Source organism: Lytechinus pictus, chromosome 13, assembly GCF_037042905.1.
Source record: "Lytechinus pictus isolate F3 Inbred chromosome 13, Lp3.0, whole genome shotgun sequence".
In the NCBI taxonomy this organism is placed as follows: Eukaryota; Metazoa; Echinodermata; class Echinoidea; order Temnopleuroida; family Toxopneustidae; genus Lytechinus; species Lytechinus pictus.
In genome coordinates this window covers 20,903,989-20,923,148 of record NC_087257.1, presented here as the reverse complement: position 1 = coordinate 20,923,148, position 19,160 = coordinate 20,903,989, and the positions used below count along the sequence as shown (strand labels likewise).

Below are 19,160 nucleotides of genomic sequence, written 5' to 3'. Positions count from 1 at the left end.
AGTGGTACCCGGGAGTGGCACTGCTCCCTGTACGTCTGAGGCGGCGAAGTGCACAGTCGAGCGACGTCGAGTCTCGATTGAAAGTGAAACCGCCCTCTCTCGATCAATTCCCGGGACTTGAGTGAGTTGCCAGAAATAGGAGACCGAAATAGGACTGCTGGCTAGCGACCGACGGATTTCCATTCTAAGCCGTTCTCTGATTGGTCAGTTAAGACAGTGCGGTGTCTATGTATTCCGTGTGTGTATGTGTGATGCGAAGCGTGCTGTACATGTGTTCACTGGCTGTGTGTGCATGTGAAGGATAGAAGTTTCTTACAGCTCTTAATTTAACTGACTCTCTTTCCAAGCTTAAAATTATAATGATAAATGCTACATTCCAATTGTGTGATTTGTTTGTTTTAGAAAAGGTCTTTTATTTTTTCCTCAGTCTATTAATTCTCCCATTATTAAAGAGTCTTCACTTGCGTTTCATTACATTATACAATGTCCACTGTAATGAATGGAAACATGCCAGTCAATGGACATGCAGTATTATAAAAAATGGAAACATGCCAGTCAATGGACAGTATTATAAAAAATGGAAACTTGCCGGTCATTATTGATCAGTATAATATGAAAATGGAAACATGCCGGTCAGTTTACCATATGTTCTAGTGTTTAATGAAAATGGAAACATGCCGGTCAATTGACCATATATGTTTCAGTGTATAATAAAAATGGCAACATGCCGGTCAATTGACCATATATTTCAATGTATATAATGAAAATGGAAACATGCCGGTCAATTGACCAGTAAAATGAAAATGGAAACATGCCGGTCAATTGACCGGCATGTCATGACGAAAGAGCTCCGTTTGATAACACTACCCAGGACCAAAATCCAGTTAAAACCAATTAGGGCAAAACCAATTGAAACCAGTTGGCCAACTGGTTTCAATAGGGAAATTGGAACAACTGGTTCCAATTGAAAACCAGTTGCCAATTGGTTCCAATTGAAAACCAGTTGCCAATTGGTTCCAGTTAAAACCAATTGGGCAACTGGAACCAGTTGGCAATTGGTGTCAATTGGTTCCAGTTGTTCCAATTTCCCTATTAAAACCAATTGAATCCAATTGGAGGCAACTGGTTTCAATTGGTTCCAGTTGAAACCAATTGGAGGCAACTGGTTTCAACTGGAACCAGTTGAAACCAATTGGTTTCCAACTGGATCCAATTGGAACTAATTGGAATGAACTTGATTAGTTACAAATTAATTAGCATTTGCACTAACTATTGCTCATATGCCAACACAGAAGCAGTATTATATGTCTATTAATACCAATGTAAAGGGCATTGATAAAATACAGACTTTCACATGTATATATTGTACGGAAGATCTTCAAATATATGTATTTTTATTTGATGTAATTTGGTAACAGTTAGTGGGGTACTAATTATCCTTTAATCTGTTTTAATTATAATCTATAACATTTATGAACATGGTTTTCACTGCTAAGTATTCTAAATACTTATCTTTAAAAAGTGTGGCACTTGAAATTGAAAAGAATTAAATAGATACATTGTTAATGATGATGAATCTCATAAAACATTAATCTGTGCACACTGGCAGATAATATGCAAATTAACTGGTTTCAATTGGATCCAGTTGGGTAACTGGAAAATTTCCAATTGGAAACCAATTGGAAATCATTTCCAGTTACCCAACTGGTTCCAGTTTTATTTCCAGTTACCCAACTGGTTCCAATTAGAATTCATTTCCAGTTACCCATCTTTCCAGTTAGAAGTCATCTCCAGTTACCCAATTGGTACCAGTTAGGATTTCCAGTTACACAACTGCATGGTTCAAGTTAGGATTTCCAGTTACCCAACTGGTTCCAGTTAGGATTTCCAGTTGCCCAACTGGTTCCAGTTGGGATTTCCAGTTACTCAACTGGTTCCAGTTAGAAATCATTTCCAATTGGAAGTCATTTCCAGTTACCCAACTGGTTCCAGTTAGGATTTCCAGTTGCCCAACTGGTTTCAATTGGTTTCAACTGGAAATTGTTAAATTCCAGTTAAAACCAATTGAAACCAGTTAAAACCAATTGAAACCAATTGAAACCAGTTGGAAATCCAACTGGTTTCAATTGGATTTTGGTCCTGGGATACCCCTCTTCTCCAAGTACGAAAACCCTACTGCCCCAGGCATGCAATGTAAGTATCAAAACACCTGTTTCTTGACCTCGGTCCGAAGATAACACAACAGCCCGAGTGCGGTCCGGGAAAACATGTCGCCATTTTTTATTCACTTACTTTCCTTATTTCGAGGTTGATTTTCTTTGTTCGAAATTGAAAATGGGCTAGCATTGAATTTCTGAATACAGTATGCCTTTGAAAACGTGATTAAATATCGAATACAATAATTTAATTCCGAAGGTCCTTCTACAGGCAGAGAAGACTTACGTAATAGCACATCTGTTGTTATCATTTCGTCCTTGGCTCAACGCTCATAATCTGGCCTTTGGGGATTACCTGGCCAAGCGGGGTTGATCAGGCGGGTGTTTCATAAAGCTGTTCGTAAGTTAAGAGCGACTGGTGATCATGTCTTGCGGTAAATGGTACAATTGGCGATGATCACCAGTCGTTGTTAAAGTCGCTCTTAACTTACGAACAGCTTTATGAAACGACCCCCAGGGCTTGGAAATGATGTTTTAGATTTTCAAACGCAAAATGGGGTGAAATACCGCAGTTTGCAATCCGAACTGCGGTCCGTTCCCAAACGGGGGTAAGACGTAATGTGTTTCCATTTTCATTATACACTGAAACACATAGCCAATTGACCGGCATGTTTCCATTTTCATTATACACTGAAACATATAGCCAATTGACCGGCATGTTTCCATTTTCATTATACACTGAAACATATAGTCATTGACCGGCATGTTTCCATTTTCATTATACACTGAAACACATAGCCAATTGACCGGCATGTTTCCATTTTCATTATACACTGAAACACATATAGCCAATTCAATTCAATTCAATTCAATTCAATTCAAGGCTTTAATCCAGACACAGCCGCATATGCAGAGGTCCATATCAACAAATAACATACATGTAATATACATCAAGACAAACATACAAAGATAATACTGGAATAAACAAAGAACAAATAAAGTATAAACAGTCAAAAAGGAGTAAAACAAATCACACTAATAACTAGGAACAAACAATGAATACCTAAAACAAGTGGTTAAGCAGTAAGTGAATAGTACAACAGTACAATGGAAATATTTACATATGGCAAAATGAGTAACTTGTCTCGAAAAAGACAAAGATACAGACTAATATTAGTAGACCACTAATTACTTATGACTTAACCCAGAGAGCTCCCGCCCGCGCAGCGGGCGGGAGCCCAGAAGCTCACAGTGTATTCTACCATTGCCACCGAACAAGGGTGATTTATGGTCTAAATATTTCTCCAAATGAATTGTGAAAACAAAAAGTGTACAATTACCACGATTATATGGATGAAGGTCTAGCGAGTGGCAGATTCCTGACATCTGAGCACAGTCTGGAACCTCAAAAAAACCAAAAGTTCTCTCCTTCTACCCAGTCTCGATCGGCCGTTTTGTTACGATTTTTAACAAAAATGGCCGATCGAGACGGGGTAGAAGCAGAGAACTTTTCGTTTTTTTGAGGTTCCAGACTGTGCTCAGATGTCAGGAATCTGCCACTCGCTAGACCTTCATCCATATAATCGTGGTAATTGTACACTTTTTGTTTTCACAATTCATTTGGAGAAATATTTAGACCATAAATCACCCTTGTCCGGTGGCAATGGTAGAATACACTGTGAGCTTCTGGGCTCCCGCCCGCTGCGCGGACGGGAGCTCTCTGGGTTACTTATGACTCTGCTAACAAATTGTCATACCAACGCTTCCACAGTTCCGAGGTGTACCTCGTACAGCTCTGTAAGGGGTTAACCAATATATTTACAATAGCATTTTCAGAAATGTCAATTCTCTCAATAAACTTAAAAGTTAGGTTTCTAAGAACGGCTTGACATGAAGGTACATTAGCGTCAGCAAACATTCTACTAGCACTAGAGTGCCTAGGTAATTGAAGAAGCATTCTCATAGCATCGTTATAGGCTACCACAAGTTTCCTTAAACTGCTCTTTTTATATCTGCACCACAAATGTGCAGTATACAACGGTGTACAATATGCTCGAAATAATGCAATATATTTACAATAGCATGTTGACCAGCATGTTTCCATTTTTATTATACACTGAAACATATATGGTCAATTGACCGGCATGTTAGTATATATCTCTATGACACATGCACAGCACGCTTCGCATCACACATACACACAGTACAGTACACGGAACACACAGACACCGCACTGTCTTAACTGACCAATCAGAGAACGGATAAGAATGGAAATCCGTCGGTCGCTAGCCAGCAGTGAAATAGGAGTGGGGAGACGTCCAATTTTCATCTGAACTTTCGATAATACCTTGTATAATGCATGGTCTTGGGATGCAACCGGTAAGATTACTATTTAAGATCAATTTAGATTATTTTTCTTTGTTGTAGAATGTATAAAAGTGCCCAATTTTCGGGAAGGATCTTCACACATTTCAAATACCAACAAAACTGTTCGGCCTCGGTCCCACCTACTGAAAATTATGTAGGGGTCATATTAGTTTCTAGCGAACGATGGTCAATGCTTTCATAAGATAATTTTGTATCTGATTGATTGAAGATTAATCTCTTAATTGAGCGTTGTGTAAAACAAAGTAAAAAAACGAGGCATTATCGTGGTTTATGTCACCAGTCCATTCATTGCCGTTTATTTCGTCAGCGGTGGTGACTAACGTTAGTGGTGACATCTTTCCACTCCCATTGACTTTGTACACAACGATCGCACACACACCGACGCACACGACAAGAGAGGTGACAAATTTCACGATTAGGCCAAAAACGACATGCTGAATGTCTGATGAGTGAAGTTAAAAATAAAACAAAAATAAGTTAAAAACAAAGCATGATGAACTTGAAGAAAAACATACATTCATTTGAATTGTGCCAAGGCCAAGCCCAAGCTAATTTTTCATGATAAAAACTATATTTAAGATAGAAGTTTACAAAGACAGCCCCCCAAAAAAAAATTGGCAAGAGTTCCATTAGTCTTAGACAGCTGGCAGCCATCTCGAGGACGAGGAGTTTTTAACATTAAAAAAAAAAAAATTCTCGTACACAAACGGCTCGCGATCGTGCAGCCGCCATTATTAGGGGATTAACAATGCAAAATCCCCTCGAAGGGACTCCTCGATTTTTGTCTTTTATTTCATAAAAATATATAAAAAGAAATGGACCAAAATAAAGATTATTATGTCGTTTTGGCCTGAAAAGCACCAAAATGGGAAAAAATAAACTAAAAAGGAAAAAAATCAAACAGTGATACCATGGTCACATTTGTTCTACGGCGGCCGTACGGCGAGTTGAAAACAGCCGTTTTAACATTTTTTTGTCAAACTACATATAGGTGGTTTGAATCAAATTTAATAAAACGGCTGTATTCGACTCGCCGTACGGCCGCCGTAGAACAAATGTGACCATAGTATTACTTACTTCGGCTGTCATGCAACTCCCACTCCCTGGTTTATCCGAACTTAATACATAAACATACGGCCGTTGAGTCCATGCACTCATTCAATGAACAAGGCACTTGTTCACTGCAACCACCCTGCCTGTGGGGAATCTACAGGAAGGACTATGGCATGCCAATGCTGTACAGACCACACACTTTCAAAAATCATTAAAATATCACTTTTGTGACCAAAATTACTAATTTCCATACAGTTGCAATTTATTTTTCATTAGTAACTTGGAAATAATTTTTGTATTCACTAGAGCGCTCAAAAACTTGAATTTTGGGCATATTTTTGTGTACGCCCTCTATTGGTGGAAAGTAATATGGCAAGAAAATTTTCATTTTTTATCTCTATTTCTAATTAAGAAAAAAATAATTTAAAGAATCAAATTTACTTAAGGGCCAAATTGTATGACAAATAGGTGTTATGGAAACTGTCAGTGTAAAAAAATCAAGCATTTGTCCCAAAGAAAATAAGCCAAACATTGCCACCCTTATTTTGCCACACATGGAGACATAACTGAGAACAAGGTTATATCATAACCTTGTTCATTGAATGAGTGGAACAAGGTTATGATGGATATAACCTTGTTCCTTGTTGTTTCTCCTCACAAGAAAATTCATTCACCTGTCAAGTGCCAACCCCAATCAAGTGCCAACCCCAATCAAGTGCGCTAGTCAATGTAAACATATCAGGTAACAAGATTACTGGAAGACGGTTAGTTGTGAAAAATAGACAGTAAACTGGGGGGAATTGAGGGCACTGAATCTAATTCTAGCACTTTCCATTCCTGTCATTACCGTCTATGTCCCGCATGGGTAAGTGACAAAAAAACTGTCCTTATAAACAAAGACAATCTCAATTTATCAAGACATGATTTGTCTTGGTTTATGAGGATATTCTTGCTTTCTGGGACAATCCCAATTTTTGGACCAGCGCCTCTACTGATAATGATGATGGGTGTGGTGTTTGATATGCAAATATTTTTATATGAACATGCCTAATAATTGATATTGAAATTAGAAAATGTATATACTTTATGCAGTATTAGTATATAAGAACAAATCTCTGCTAATTTTTGGCAAGGGCAGCATCCAAGCTCATAAGGGATCCATCATGCCTCCCAATTTTTAACACCTCTTAAATGATGATCCACAGCATTTATATTGCACCATGTTTTTGTTAACTCTTGTTGCGCTGATGTTGCAATTTTTCACATTCCTACAATTTAATTAAACAATCGTAATAATTATTTTTCTCCCTTACCTTAATACCGGGGAATGTGATAAATAGCTATAGTTCTTGGGTAGCATCTATTCAATAAATATCAATATCGATGGTGAAATTGGAACTCTATATTTCAAAGAAAATATCATGAGTACAATTGTCATTATTTTTCCCAAAAAATAATTCAGTGTCCAAAGAGTTAAGAACATTCATAGACACAGGCTCATCCAATGAAGCTAGTTACTACACCTCTACTGAAATAAGTGAGTTTTGAGGGATGATTTGAAGAGTTCAATGCAAAACAGCTCAGTCCTTATATGGTTAAGAGTAGTCTAAATGAATCTCATGTTTTGTTGTATCCCATCAGCGTCTTGGAGGAGCTGCAATCCCCCCTCCCCAAGCGCCTTCCTCCATCCCTCCCATGGCACCGGTGGAGAGAGAGAAGATCTACCAGTGGATTGTGGAGCTAGCGAGTCCAGACACAAGGGAAAATGCACTACACGAATTAAGGTAAATATGTTATTTATACAGTCAAACATGCTTAAGCAACCACCTGCATACATGGAGGAGAACCACCTGTTTATAAGCATAATAATAATAGCTAGATTTATAAAGCACTTTTTGCCAGAAGATACAAAAGCGCTGCTATTATTACCCTGGCTTTTATAGCTCGAGCTACATGTACCATCATCGGCGCTCAGTGCATGCAAGGAATTACTCCTGCCAGGTACCCATTCACCTCACCTGGGTCGAGTGCAGCACAGTGTGGATAAATTTCTTGCTGAAGGAAAACACGCCATGGCTACGATTCAAACCCACGACCCTCTGTTTCAAAGGCGCGAGTCAGAACCACTAGACCACGACGCACCCACAAATAAGCAGAGCTGACAATAAGGATTTTATCCTATTTAGTAGGATTTTTAAGGGGAAAGTGACACTAAATTGGATTTTCCCCGAGAAATAGGATTTTTGAAACTTGTAAGAATGATGATGTATGATATGTTTTTCAAATTTAAAAGAAAAATAGGAATTTAGGCTTGAAAATAGGACAAAAAAAAAAGATTATAATTATTTTTCACAACTAAGGTTTGCAGCTCTGTTTGGTTTCTCTCTATTTCTCATTGAAACTGTACTAGCAAACCTGCTTTAGCGACCCCCTGTATAGAAGAAATACCTCTCTCTAATGAACACAAGTTTGGACCCCCTTGGATAATTTTTCCTTTGCAAAAGATGTAATATAGGAACCTATTCGTAAAGGCTACCTGTTCATGGAGACCGCTTTTCTATTTTCCGTTCATTGGTCTTTGTAGACAGGTATCACTACAAGGCATTGCCTGGGGTTGTTTCATGTACCTCAAACTACACTACCTAATATAAGTAATATGTTCACTATCCTAAAACTACCCCAATTTATCCCACCATTTCCTATTTTAAAAATATCTAACCATATGAGAGTTGTGAATTCATGAAAACTCTGCCCCAAATGAAAAATTATATATACTGTATGGTGCTTCATTTTACTAAAGAACAACTGTACTAGATGTAACATGAACAAGAACAAAATGTAGAAAGACAGGAAGTGGATCACAACAAAGGTTTCCCATCCACCCCACAAACACTGAGCAATTAAAACAATCATTTCTTGTGAATATGCCTTTGGCTTGGAACCATCTCCTATGACGGGTAGTAAATAGTACATCACTATAGGTGATGTATAAGTCAAAGATTGGAAAGAGCTACCTACGATACGACTAGATATCATTGCGCCCTCTCTCACCTGCTGCATTTATACCAGTTCGTCCAGCAGTGTGTTCATCCAGAAGACAGAAATCTTGCCATGAAAGTTTAAAATCCAATTTTCTTCTTTTCCTGGAAACGCTACATGCATATTTATTACATATATGTATTCATAAAAAAAAAGCAACTGGTGCTTTCTGTCAAAGTGTCATGAGTAATTAAATAAAGTATCAAGCTCTTTTTTTCATGCTCTTATGTTCAACTAGGGTCAGTAATAGCTTTAATGCTCATTTTCTTTTCATTTTAATTTCCTCTTTCAACAGTAAAAAGCGTGAGGTGGTTCCAGACTTAGCCCCCATGCTGTGGCACTCCTTTGGTACAGTGGCTGCACTGCTACAAGAGATCGTCAACATCTATCCATACATCAACCCACCAGCTCTCACAGTATGTACAACATGTAGAAGTGACAGATTTGAATCTACAGTATGCCCTGTATCAGTAGCCAATTCTAAGATTTTGTCATGCTAGTAAATGGATTAATAACATAGTCAATGTAGAATTTCAGGATTTATTATTGATATGAATTTGTATTAAAAAATTGGATGGTTAGGTTTGCGGTAATGCCATGTAAATTAGTCCTGAAAAGGACTGCAGGATATGACGTGAATAGGTAAATGTAAAATCTTTTTGGACTGAAGAAATCTGTTTGACTTAGGAAAGATTTGACTTAAAATACAGCTCATGTTTTTCCATTATCAAGGGGGGATTTTCATAAACAGTTACCGGTAATTGTGACTTAGAGTCATGCTTAAATGCCAACGCGCACATGTTGTTTAATGGGTAATCAGATTGATGGGTACCCGGTAGTATGCGTCTCGTGTGCACAAAATAAAGGAAGATTTACCTCATGATAGGTCAACTTAGCCATGTTTACAAGTATCACACTTTTTGGTAGATTGAAACCAACGTCAATACAGAATTCCTTCATTTATTATTTATATACTTTGTATAAAATATTATATGTTAAAAAAAAGGCTTGAGAATGGATATATACATAGATGTCAAGTCTAATAACAGATTGGTGAGATATTTACCTGTCTAGTTTTCAATTTGATCACATTAAAAAAAACATTTCTGTCTAGTCATCACTAGATCCATTACCCCCTGATAATTTGACCTCATGAACGGTTGTTCTATTACCATTCCTGCCAAGCAGGATGAGCTACCAACCCGCACTGCACACCTAGACTCCCTCTTTTTGACAGGGATTTACTTGGTTACAAGATAATACTTGATATTTTGTAGATTTAAGATTAAATATTTGCGCATAATTGATTAATTGTATAAACTTTGGGCTTTATTGGAAAAGTGCTATATATTAACAAGAATATTGAATAACTAAATGAAACATTTTTGTTTGTATTATTTTTTATGTTGTTTACCATGTTCTCTTCATCCTGTTCATTGGAGACAAAAAATAATTTTCAATTTTCTTCAGGCCCACCAGTCCAATCGAGTGTGCAATGCCCTAGCTCTGTTACAATGTATAGCATCACATCCAGAGACAAGATCAGCATTCTTACAAGGTAAGATGAGTCATTAAATCAGTTATAGGGAATTTTAGATTAGATAGTTGTTTTGTCTTTATCATGGCAATTGATTTCCTGGGGAATTCACAGATTTGTTGTTCAAAGAATTGATTTTGTCATAGCATAATTAAACTAATATCATTTAGAGTACTTAGGTGTGAATGTTATCAGTTTTTGATTGCATTTTTAGCATTTTCATGACCATATTTTTGCAATGCATGATGAAAAACCTTGACACTCAATTGTTACATGAATTTATTCATGGTGGCCAAATGGGTAGCTACTTGAATAGCTAATTAACACATTGGGTGATTTCAAGTCCGGTGTCGGTGTACAAAGCACAATTTGGATTGCGTTTCCTAGCTCCAAAACCCATTCTGAGTTTACACAAATAATCCAGATCACAATATAATCAGCTCATCACCTAGTGAGTGACTTTTCAGGACCAACTTCATTTTATGTTTGGTGCTATGCTTATGTAAAAATAGACCTAACTCCAACACCAAAAGGTCAACACCAATCTTGAAATCACACATTGATGTCAGTATGAATCGGCCTGCTTCATAACTGTTTTTAACCAGGCCAATGTACAATTATTTCGGTGTTTTAAACTATGTTAGTTTACTGATTTCTTGTAGATGTTTTGCATCACCAAATGGTCATGACAGACACTTGCATTGCTCCATTCACTTTGGCTCTGCCGATAGCTCAGTAATTTAGTCTTTCATAGGAGTCATCTTGTCCATTGCGAACACAAAATTTTTCATCTTTTGCCTTTTTGTTGTTAGCTTTAGCCCACTGGTGTCTGTATGCTTATTCAGACTGCCACTGACTCGCCGTAGATGGGGTAGGTTGAGTATCGGCATTGCGACAGTCTGAGAGAATGTGGTTCAAATAGATTTCTAATCTGATTACTGTTACATACATGTATCAATCATTTTCACAGTGAAAATGTAAACCAGTGCATCCTATGATAGTAAGATAACTCATCGTTTTGGTTTTTGTCTTGCTCCCCTACAGCTCACATCCCTTTGTTTCTCTACCCCTTCCTACACACCGTCAGCAAGACACGCCCATTTGAGTACCTACGCCTCACGAGTCTTGGTGTCATAGGTGCTCTTGTCAAGGTAATGTTCGACACAGGATTTTTCCGTTTCATAATGCATGCGCTACCAATGTTCATTAGTCTGCATGCACAGACCCTTATTGAAACTTTGATCAATAAATGGGTCTGTGTAGGAGACCAGCACATACAAACTTTTAGTATCAATTTGTTGAGTTAGAGTGCCTTCAGAGCACAAGTCATTATAGGCTGCACATTCAGACCCTTTAATTCAAAGGTAGGGGTTTGAACAGCAGACTAAGAATTCATCATTATGAGAGACATGCACGATATGTGTAACACATGCTGGGAGTAAGAATTGAAAAGAAATGTTTAACTTTAACAAGAAATCCCAAGCAAAGGGAAGAATAGGGATAAATCTATAGAATGATACGCAAGGTCTCCTGAAAAGTGAAATGTTTAAATGTGGTTTATATTATAATCACTTTAAAAGAGGACCACTTTGATTAATGGCTTCATTAACCATGAATTAATTTTTTTTGCTGAAACTGCAGATATTAAGCTTTAAACTGTAAATGATGAAATTTCAGAAATGTGATTTCAATGATTAAATATGAATAGTTTAAATTTTTTTATTTTTTTTCATTTTTTTCTTCAGACTGATGAACAGGAGGTTATAAATTTCTTACTGACGACAGAGATTATCCCACTCTGTCTCAGGATAATGGAGAGTGGCAGTGAACTTTCAAAAACAGTAAGTTTGCAAACAAAATTTTTACTTCTTCAAAATTATGAATTTGTTTTCTCTGTATTACCTAATGATGTTGCGAGATAATTTCAAGTTAGAATTGAATTTGACATACATTTTGTACATATTGTTTTAGCTATTTTTTTTGCTATAAATACTCAGCTCGTTCTATGTTCTGAATATTGTAAGATTTAGATGTGAGTGTCATGTATTTCGTTCTATTATACAGACAAATGCCTTCCAAAAAAATACTTTTCTTTTGATTTTCCCTTCAATTATTAGTGGTCTTTTTTATAGTAAAAGCTCAATACACTTTTTTTGTAGAAAATTCAGTCAAAGAAAAGGAAAGGAAAAAGAAAAGAAAAGAAATACATTGTATCTTGGGGTGCAAAAATAAGAAAATAATAGATATTTGTTAACAATGTTATTTTTAAATGTGATTTTGTATTTTGCCATATTTTCCTATCTACTGGACCCTAAAACATAAAATATTCAATCAATCATACAATCAATCTGAAGTGTAAGTCTAAGGGGGGGGGGGGGGAAGTGTTACAAAAAATATTTGCAATCAATAGCAAATGTTTTGTTGCAATTTTACAGTGAATAAATCAATTTAAATGTAGCAAATCAGATTACACTCCTTGTTGCAAGAAGCAGATTAGCAATCAATCACAAATTTATAATTAATTGCAATACATATTAAGGATTTAGAGACTGGAAATTGATTTGCAATTGATCACAGGTTTGTTGAAATGCCCCCATATGATATACCATGTTTAAAAAGTTGCAATCAATTGTAGATATCAATGTTATCTCTTTGTGTTACCCCACCCTGTTCAGGTTGCTACCTTCATACTTCAGAAGATTCTTCTCGATGAAACGGGTCTTTCCTACATCTGTCAGACGTATGAAAGATTCTCCCACGTAGCAATGATACTAGTAAGTTTTAACCTTGAATAATTTTTCCTTTGTTGTTGTACATGGTGTTTTACAAAAGAAAAGGAATTGATAATAATTTCTTTAAGATATTAAACCCATCTAGCGGGGGAGGGCTAAAAAATGCTCTTCAAAATTTTCACGCTTAATTTGTAACGTTAGCAGATCGTGGCGATACATGTACATTTCAATCTTTTTTTTTTTAGTCTAGCATATATTTTGAGAGTAAATTCGCAACATTTGCGTAATGTAGTTCTGAAATCCCACAATATTTTGTAAGTGCATTTCAATCCCAAACTTTCTCAAAATTAAATGATGAATTAAAAATGTTAGAAATTTACAAAAATATGATTTCATGTATAAATTCATTGCATGTTATGTTTCCATACAAAATGAATACATGTACCAACACTCAACAGCTGATATAGGAGGGGAGGGGGGGGGGAATTGGGTTCATCAGTTGAGCAACGAGAGCCTAGCATTATATGTATTTTCATTTGAAATTGATTATTTCATTTTGTCATTTCCAGGGCAAGATGGTGATAGCACTGGCGAAAGAACCATCAGCTAGACTCTTGAAGCATGTTGTCAGATGCTACCTCAGACTTTCAGATAACCAAAGGTAAACTGATATTTGGAGTTAATAATTATCATCATCACTACCACCATCATCACCACCATTTTCATTATCACAATCATCATCACCTTCATCATTACCACCACCACCATCAGCTGCCGCATCAGCATCATCATTTTCACCTTCACCACCATTATCATCATCATGATCGTCATCACCATTTTCATTATCATAATCCTCACCTTCACCATCATCATCGTTATCAGCAGCAACATCGTAGTATTTGTTGTTGTCATCATCTTCAGCAGTAGCAGTAGCAGCAGCATCACTTTATTTTCACCACCACCATCATCATCATTAATGATAACATGAAATAAAATTGTTACATTTATATAACTTACATTAACATTTCAATGTGCTGATGAATGCTTGTTATTTCTTCTGCTCACAGAGCCCGCGGTGCACTCCGGCAGTGCCTCCCAGACCAGCTCAAGGACAACAGCTTCATGGCCGTCCTCAAGGACGACGGCTCCACCAAACGCTGGCTGGCCCAGCTCATCAAGAACCTTACCGAGACCAGCTCCATGGACCCCCGGGGAATCCCCATGCCGCCACAATGACAGTCTGCCGACCAACAAGCCTAGCTTGTTTGGTCACATAAAATGAAGAGTCGTGGAAGGAGCAGTATATGTTTGTGTTTTTGTCATGTCCCCCTGCTTTTCTATCTTCTTATCTTTTTTTCTATTTTGACTTGCTTTGTCTTCACTCTTTGTCCAATATTTATGCATGCATAAAAAGCCACCCCTCATTGTAACAAAAATTAAGGTTAATACTGGATTTGGTAAAATGAAGTAATCAATAGTTTGCCACTTTACAAAATGTATTTTCGATGTGTTTAAAAGAATATATTTCTTGCTCCAACAAAATACTCATCTTTGACGCAACTGTTTCCTCTAGATTTTGTTTGAAAATTACATCTTTACCTTTAACCAGCTTGACAATGATGTTTGCCCAACAGCAGCTTTATGTTCCAAATCGAAAGGGTATGGGCTCACCCGTGTATCGATGCTTCTGCTAACCTTCAGGTAGTTTGCAACAGATATAACAATTATGCTCTACTTTTAATTTTTTTTTTAAACTAATAGGTTGTTGACATATTTTCTTTTTATAGGAGCCCCCATCTCCTTTGGATAAAATGCTGGAGACCTAAAGTCATCTTCTACTTAAACCAATTTTTTTTCTTCCTGAATTGCATACTGGTACGAGAGAAGCCATTACAGGGAAAAATAGCAAACAGTCACTTAATCAGTAATGCCCCCTCCCCCATCTCTGTATCTCTCTCCCACTCTTGCTTCCCTAATTTTAACATTTTCTTCATTCATCTACACTAAAAAAAAATCTCAAACTATATTTCTCAGCAGGGAAAAAATTGTCCTAAGGGCAAATGTCTTGTATGTTTTTCGAAATCAGTATTGCATCAGAACGAATGCAAAACAGCAATTTGTGGTATGAGATGGGACCGGTTGCATAAAGGTTTGAGATGAAACACAACTTCACTAATCAATCGCAACTTCATTGTCAACCAAGCAGATGCAAGCATATGTGTTAGGAATCATGAATGATTTGATGAAGTGTGTTTGATCGCAATATTATGCTTCAGGCAGCCACAAACTTTACAGCCTGGCAAAGGCTTGCTCACATATGTTCGGGTTACATGTGGACAAGCCTTTCGGGTTTATCTTTTGAAGGAAAAATGATGTGTAATTATGTAAATGATATGTAATTGTGTACAGGGAAATGCTTAAATATGTACATGTACACCAAGGTCCTTTTTCTGAATTTGGGTTTAATTTAAACTTTGGTCTAAATTTGTGGTTTAACTATGGATAGCCAATTGTGACACAGTAATACGAGTACAAGTTTGATTTATGAGCTAATCTGTCACTCAAATCATTCATAAATGTCTGGGAATAATAACCAAATTACTTTTTCTCGGCATTTTAGCATGGGGCAAGAACACAATGAACATAGATAACATACTACAGTGTTGTTTTCACATTTTCGGCTAACATAATGTTAGATCAGTTGGATCACGTCTTAAATTAAACAAAACTTCAGAATACGGCCTACGTGTATGAGTTTTAGGCATTCAAGGTACGATGATGTAATTCCACAATGTCCATGGCTTTGTACCATGAAGGTTGCCAGTCACTAACTAGCTGGGGACGTATGAATTTTGAGCATTCATGGTACAAATATCATGTAATCCCACATTGTCCAGGGCTTCGTGACAGGAAGGTTGCTGATCAATGACTAGATGGCAACGGCCATTGAAGTACATCATTGCACTTTCATCTTGTCCAAAATACTGATCAGCAACCAATTGGAATGGTCCTTTAACCTGTTCGCTACTGAAATCTTTGGTCCCCAGAAGAGCCTTCAAACACGGGCCACCCGGTTTCAGTAGGCAATACTCCTGAGGGCACCATTTCATGAAGCACTTCGGCACCGATGGGTTGTCATTCTCATACAGTTACCATAGTAACAGTCAGAGTCCAGTGGTGAGTGCATCTCAACCGATCAAAAATAATTATTCCACTGCATTTGTCAGTGCTGGCAACTTGTAAAACAACCACCTAATGCATGGGGAACATTTTGTTGTTGTATAGTCATGATCTTGTATGTGCCTTTAATCATATATTCATGTGGATAGTAATAGATAGGAACCTGCCCCTTGAAGGTTTGAGCATTTTTCAGGGGCAATTTTTTTGTTGCTATGTTGGGGCTATTTCTTTCATTTCAAGGGGTACTTTTTACTCAATAAGCAATTATGCTGTAACTGCATATCATTCCTGCAGTATGTAGAGTATTGACTTTCAAAATGTTCTTGAATTTTTTTTTGTGGCAGATCCTAGGGAAACTTTAAAGTAGGTTGCCCCAAAGTACTCCATTTTTCAAATTATGGTGGCAATTTTGGCCATCATGAGGGTGAATTCTCCAATTGGTCCTCATGTGGGTCCTACGCTGATTCAAAAGCATTGGCACCCAAGAACAGATCAGCCTTATGGTCCACTTGAATATATAATCAAAGGAAACGATAGGATGATTGAGCATGTTGTGTAAATAGAAACTGGTAAATATGTACATTAATTATGCCAGCTGTTAAAAGCTGCATGTAAGTTGTAAATAACAGTATCAAGGATGGGTATCTGAGATGGCTAGCAAATTCACAAGGCACTGATTGGGCCGTATTCTGAAGTCGGGTTTAACTTAAACTTAGGTTTAAAGTTGTTGTTTAAAGGAGAATGAAACCCTTGAAACCAGCTGAATCCATATCAAAGAGAAAAATCAAAGAAACATATTGTTGAAAATTTGAGGAAGATTGAATGAATAATAAGAAAGTTATGAGCATTTGAATATTGAGATCACTAATGCCATGTAGATCCTCCACCATTGGCAATGCGACCAAGATCTGTGATGCCACACACGTACAACTCCCTCATTACTTTAGTACTTATTTCACTTATATTCTCACTTTTATAGTCTATCACAATTAAGGTGAGGTGTTCTCTTTATGAGAGGACAAGTACAGAGGTTTCACAACATTATATCATTGATGAATCGTTTGTCATATGATTAGAATGAGCAAAAAGAGATGTTTTGGGGTATATTTTCAGTGTCTCAAAGGGGACAGTTGTTCATCTGTGACATCATAGATCTTGGTCGCATTGCCAATTGGAGGATCTCCATAGCATTAGTGATCTTGACATTCAAATGCTCATAACTCTTCTATTGCTAGTCCTATTTTACTCAAACTTTTGTTGATCTTATTCTTTGATTTTTCTGCTTTCACAAAAGCTAACTTGCTCCAAGAGTTTCATTCTCCTTAAAGTATGGACAGTCAATTGTTACATAAATCACTAACAGTAGAGATATAATATTTCAGCTCATTTGGCTCACAAATCATTCATAATTGTGTCGGAAGTATAGATAAATGATCGTCTTCACCATCGATGAATCAGGAAAGACCACAGTAAACATAAGAAACATACAACTTAATAAAAATTTTGACACTTTTGGCCTCCCATAATTTTAGCACAGAGTTAGACCGTGGTCTAAGTTAAACCTGACTTCAGAATACAGGCCATTATGTTTTATATTAAATGCTGATGTGCCCGTCATTGATATCCGAGCACTTTGGGCTCATCTTACAAAGAGTGCCAATAGATTAAAACCAAACTCACTCTTGTACTTTTTAATACATGCTTCTTGTACCGTGCAAAATGAAACAGACAGCATGGTTATATTAAATAAAATGAAAAATAATTTCATTTCAAGGAAACATAGATCATGTAATATCAGAATCAATTTTAAGTGTCATAAAATATTACATGTATGAATTTATAAATACATCTATATCATACCTCTATGTAAAGGGAAATAAAACCCAAATGAAATCAGCACTTTGCATAATGAACAATGTTTGTATGTTTTAAATGCAAAACTCAACTCGGCACAATTGTAGAACCTGGTGTAACATACGAGTACCTGCAGATAAGGGAATAAATCAAATTGCATAACATAATAGAACTTCCAGATTCAACACTGTTTAAAAAAAGGGTTAATTTTTCACTCATTTAGTTGATATAAATACCCATGTTTGTGAATTTGCCTCTTGTATACCAAAGGAGAAACGATTATCTTCTTGTAGAAGAATGTAAAGTACAGTTGATCTCAATGCAATGTCAACATGTTGTGCTTCTCATTATTTTTGTTGAATAAAGAATGAGCAACACTATTTTATTGAGTTTTTGCAAATGTGTGGCTTTTGGAAGTACATGTTTCTTTAAATATATATATGATAGAAAGATTGGTAGATTGGTCTCCTTGCCATTGCCCAGTTTGTTATATGGTCAAGACCAAAGGATATACCACCAATTTCTTCATGGAATTTGTTGGTACATATTCCCATAGGCCGAGGTGTGTACAAAGTACTACAGTGATGATGACATTGGTGCTCATAAGTACCACCTGCATGGCGTACTTAGCACTGCCAGCTTGTGAAGTAACAATGACTGTCCGTGGTTTAACTACGAAGGAAACTCAAATTTTTACAATTTGTTAAGCTCCCTCCCTTACTTTTTGACCATCTTTATGTAAAACTCACAGTAGTGCATGTCTTGCCAAATATACCACAAATGTGGATTCATAGATAAATAAAAATTTCCCTCTTGAAAGATATCTCACCTATTACTTGGTAGAATGTATACAAACCTATAAATTAATGTATTATGGTATATTTAACTCCAGACATGTACTATATACTGTACATGACATTATGATCATACTATGAATAATCTTTAATGTCATCGACAATATTAAAGGGGAATCCAGCCTTGGTCATAAAATGTTGTGTTGGAAAGGAGAAAAATAAATAAAACAGAATGGTAAGTTTGAAAGAAATTGGACAAGCATTAAGAAAGTTATGGCTGCTTTAAAATTGAGATCCCAAAGACTACGTAGATTTCAAATTGGCGAATGGGTAAGTAAATTATGACAAGAGGCAAGGACAACTTTCCCATAGGCCATGTACTTAATTATCAGGGATTTGTTGTTTTGTTGTACCCCTTCCCCTGGGG

At 36.7% G+C, this 19,160-nt stretch overlaps 1 protein-coding gene across 3 annotated transcripts; it reads left to right on the top strand.

The window, feature by feature from the left end:
* The first annotated feature begins 3,909 nt into the window (after positions 1-3,909).
* Positions 3,910-18,319, top strand: LOC129275149 (CCR4-NOT transcription complex subunit 9). 3 transcript variants are annotated; one of them, XR_010295437.1, is made up of 10 exons: positions 3,910-4,535; positions 7,239-7,381; positions 8,932-9,052; positions 10,107-10,194; positions 11,218-11,324; positions 11,919-12,014; positions 12,849-12,947; positions 13,475-13,566; positions 13,973-16,039; positions 17,397-18,319. XR_010295437.1 is itself a non-coding variant. In XM_064108414.1 (10 exons), exons 2-10 carry the CDS (start codon positions 4,512-4,514, stop codon positions 14,139-14,141), a joined length of 939 nt encoding a protein of 312 aa, XP_063964484.1. In that variant the 5' UTR covers positions 3,910-3,953; positions 4,334-4,511; the 3' UTR covers positions 14,142-18,319. The 3 variants fall into 3 exon arrangements, 1 of the variants encoding a protein (XP_063964484.1); XR_010295436.1 differs by having other exon boundaries at positions 13,973-16,902; positions 17,290-18,319; XM_064108414.1 differs by having other exon boundaries at positions 3,910-3,953; positions 4,334-4,535; positions 13,973-18,319.
* Positions 18,320-19,160: the final 841 nt, after the last annotated feature.

What these genes read in the sequence shown, in the direction of transcription:
- LOC129275149 (XM_064108414.1), top strand. Translation starts at nt 4,512, where the DNA reads ATGCATGGTCTTGGGATGCAACCG. An exon ending in GCAGTGAACTTTCAAAAACA is followed by an intron (nt 12,015 to 12,848) that starts GTAAGTTTGCAA and finishes CACCCTGTTCAG; the next exon opens with GTTGCTACCTTCATACTTCA. An exon ending in CCCACGTAGCAATGATACTA is followed by an intron (nt 12,948 to 13,474) that starts GTAAGTTTTAAC and finishes TGTCATTTCCAG; the next exon opens with GGCAAGATGGTGATAGCACT.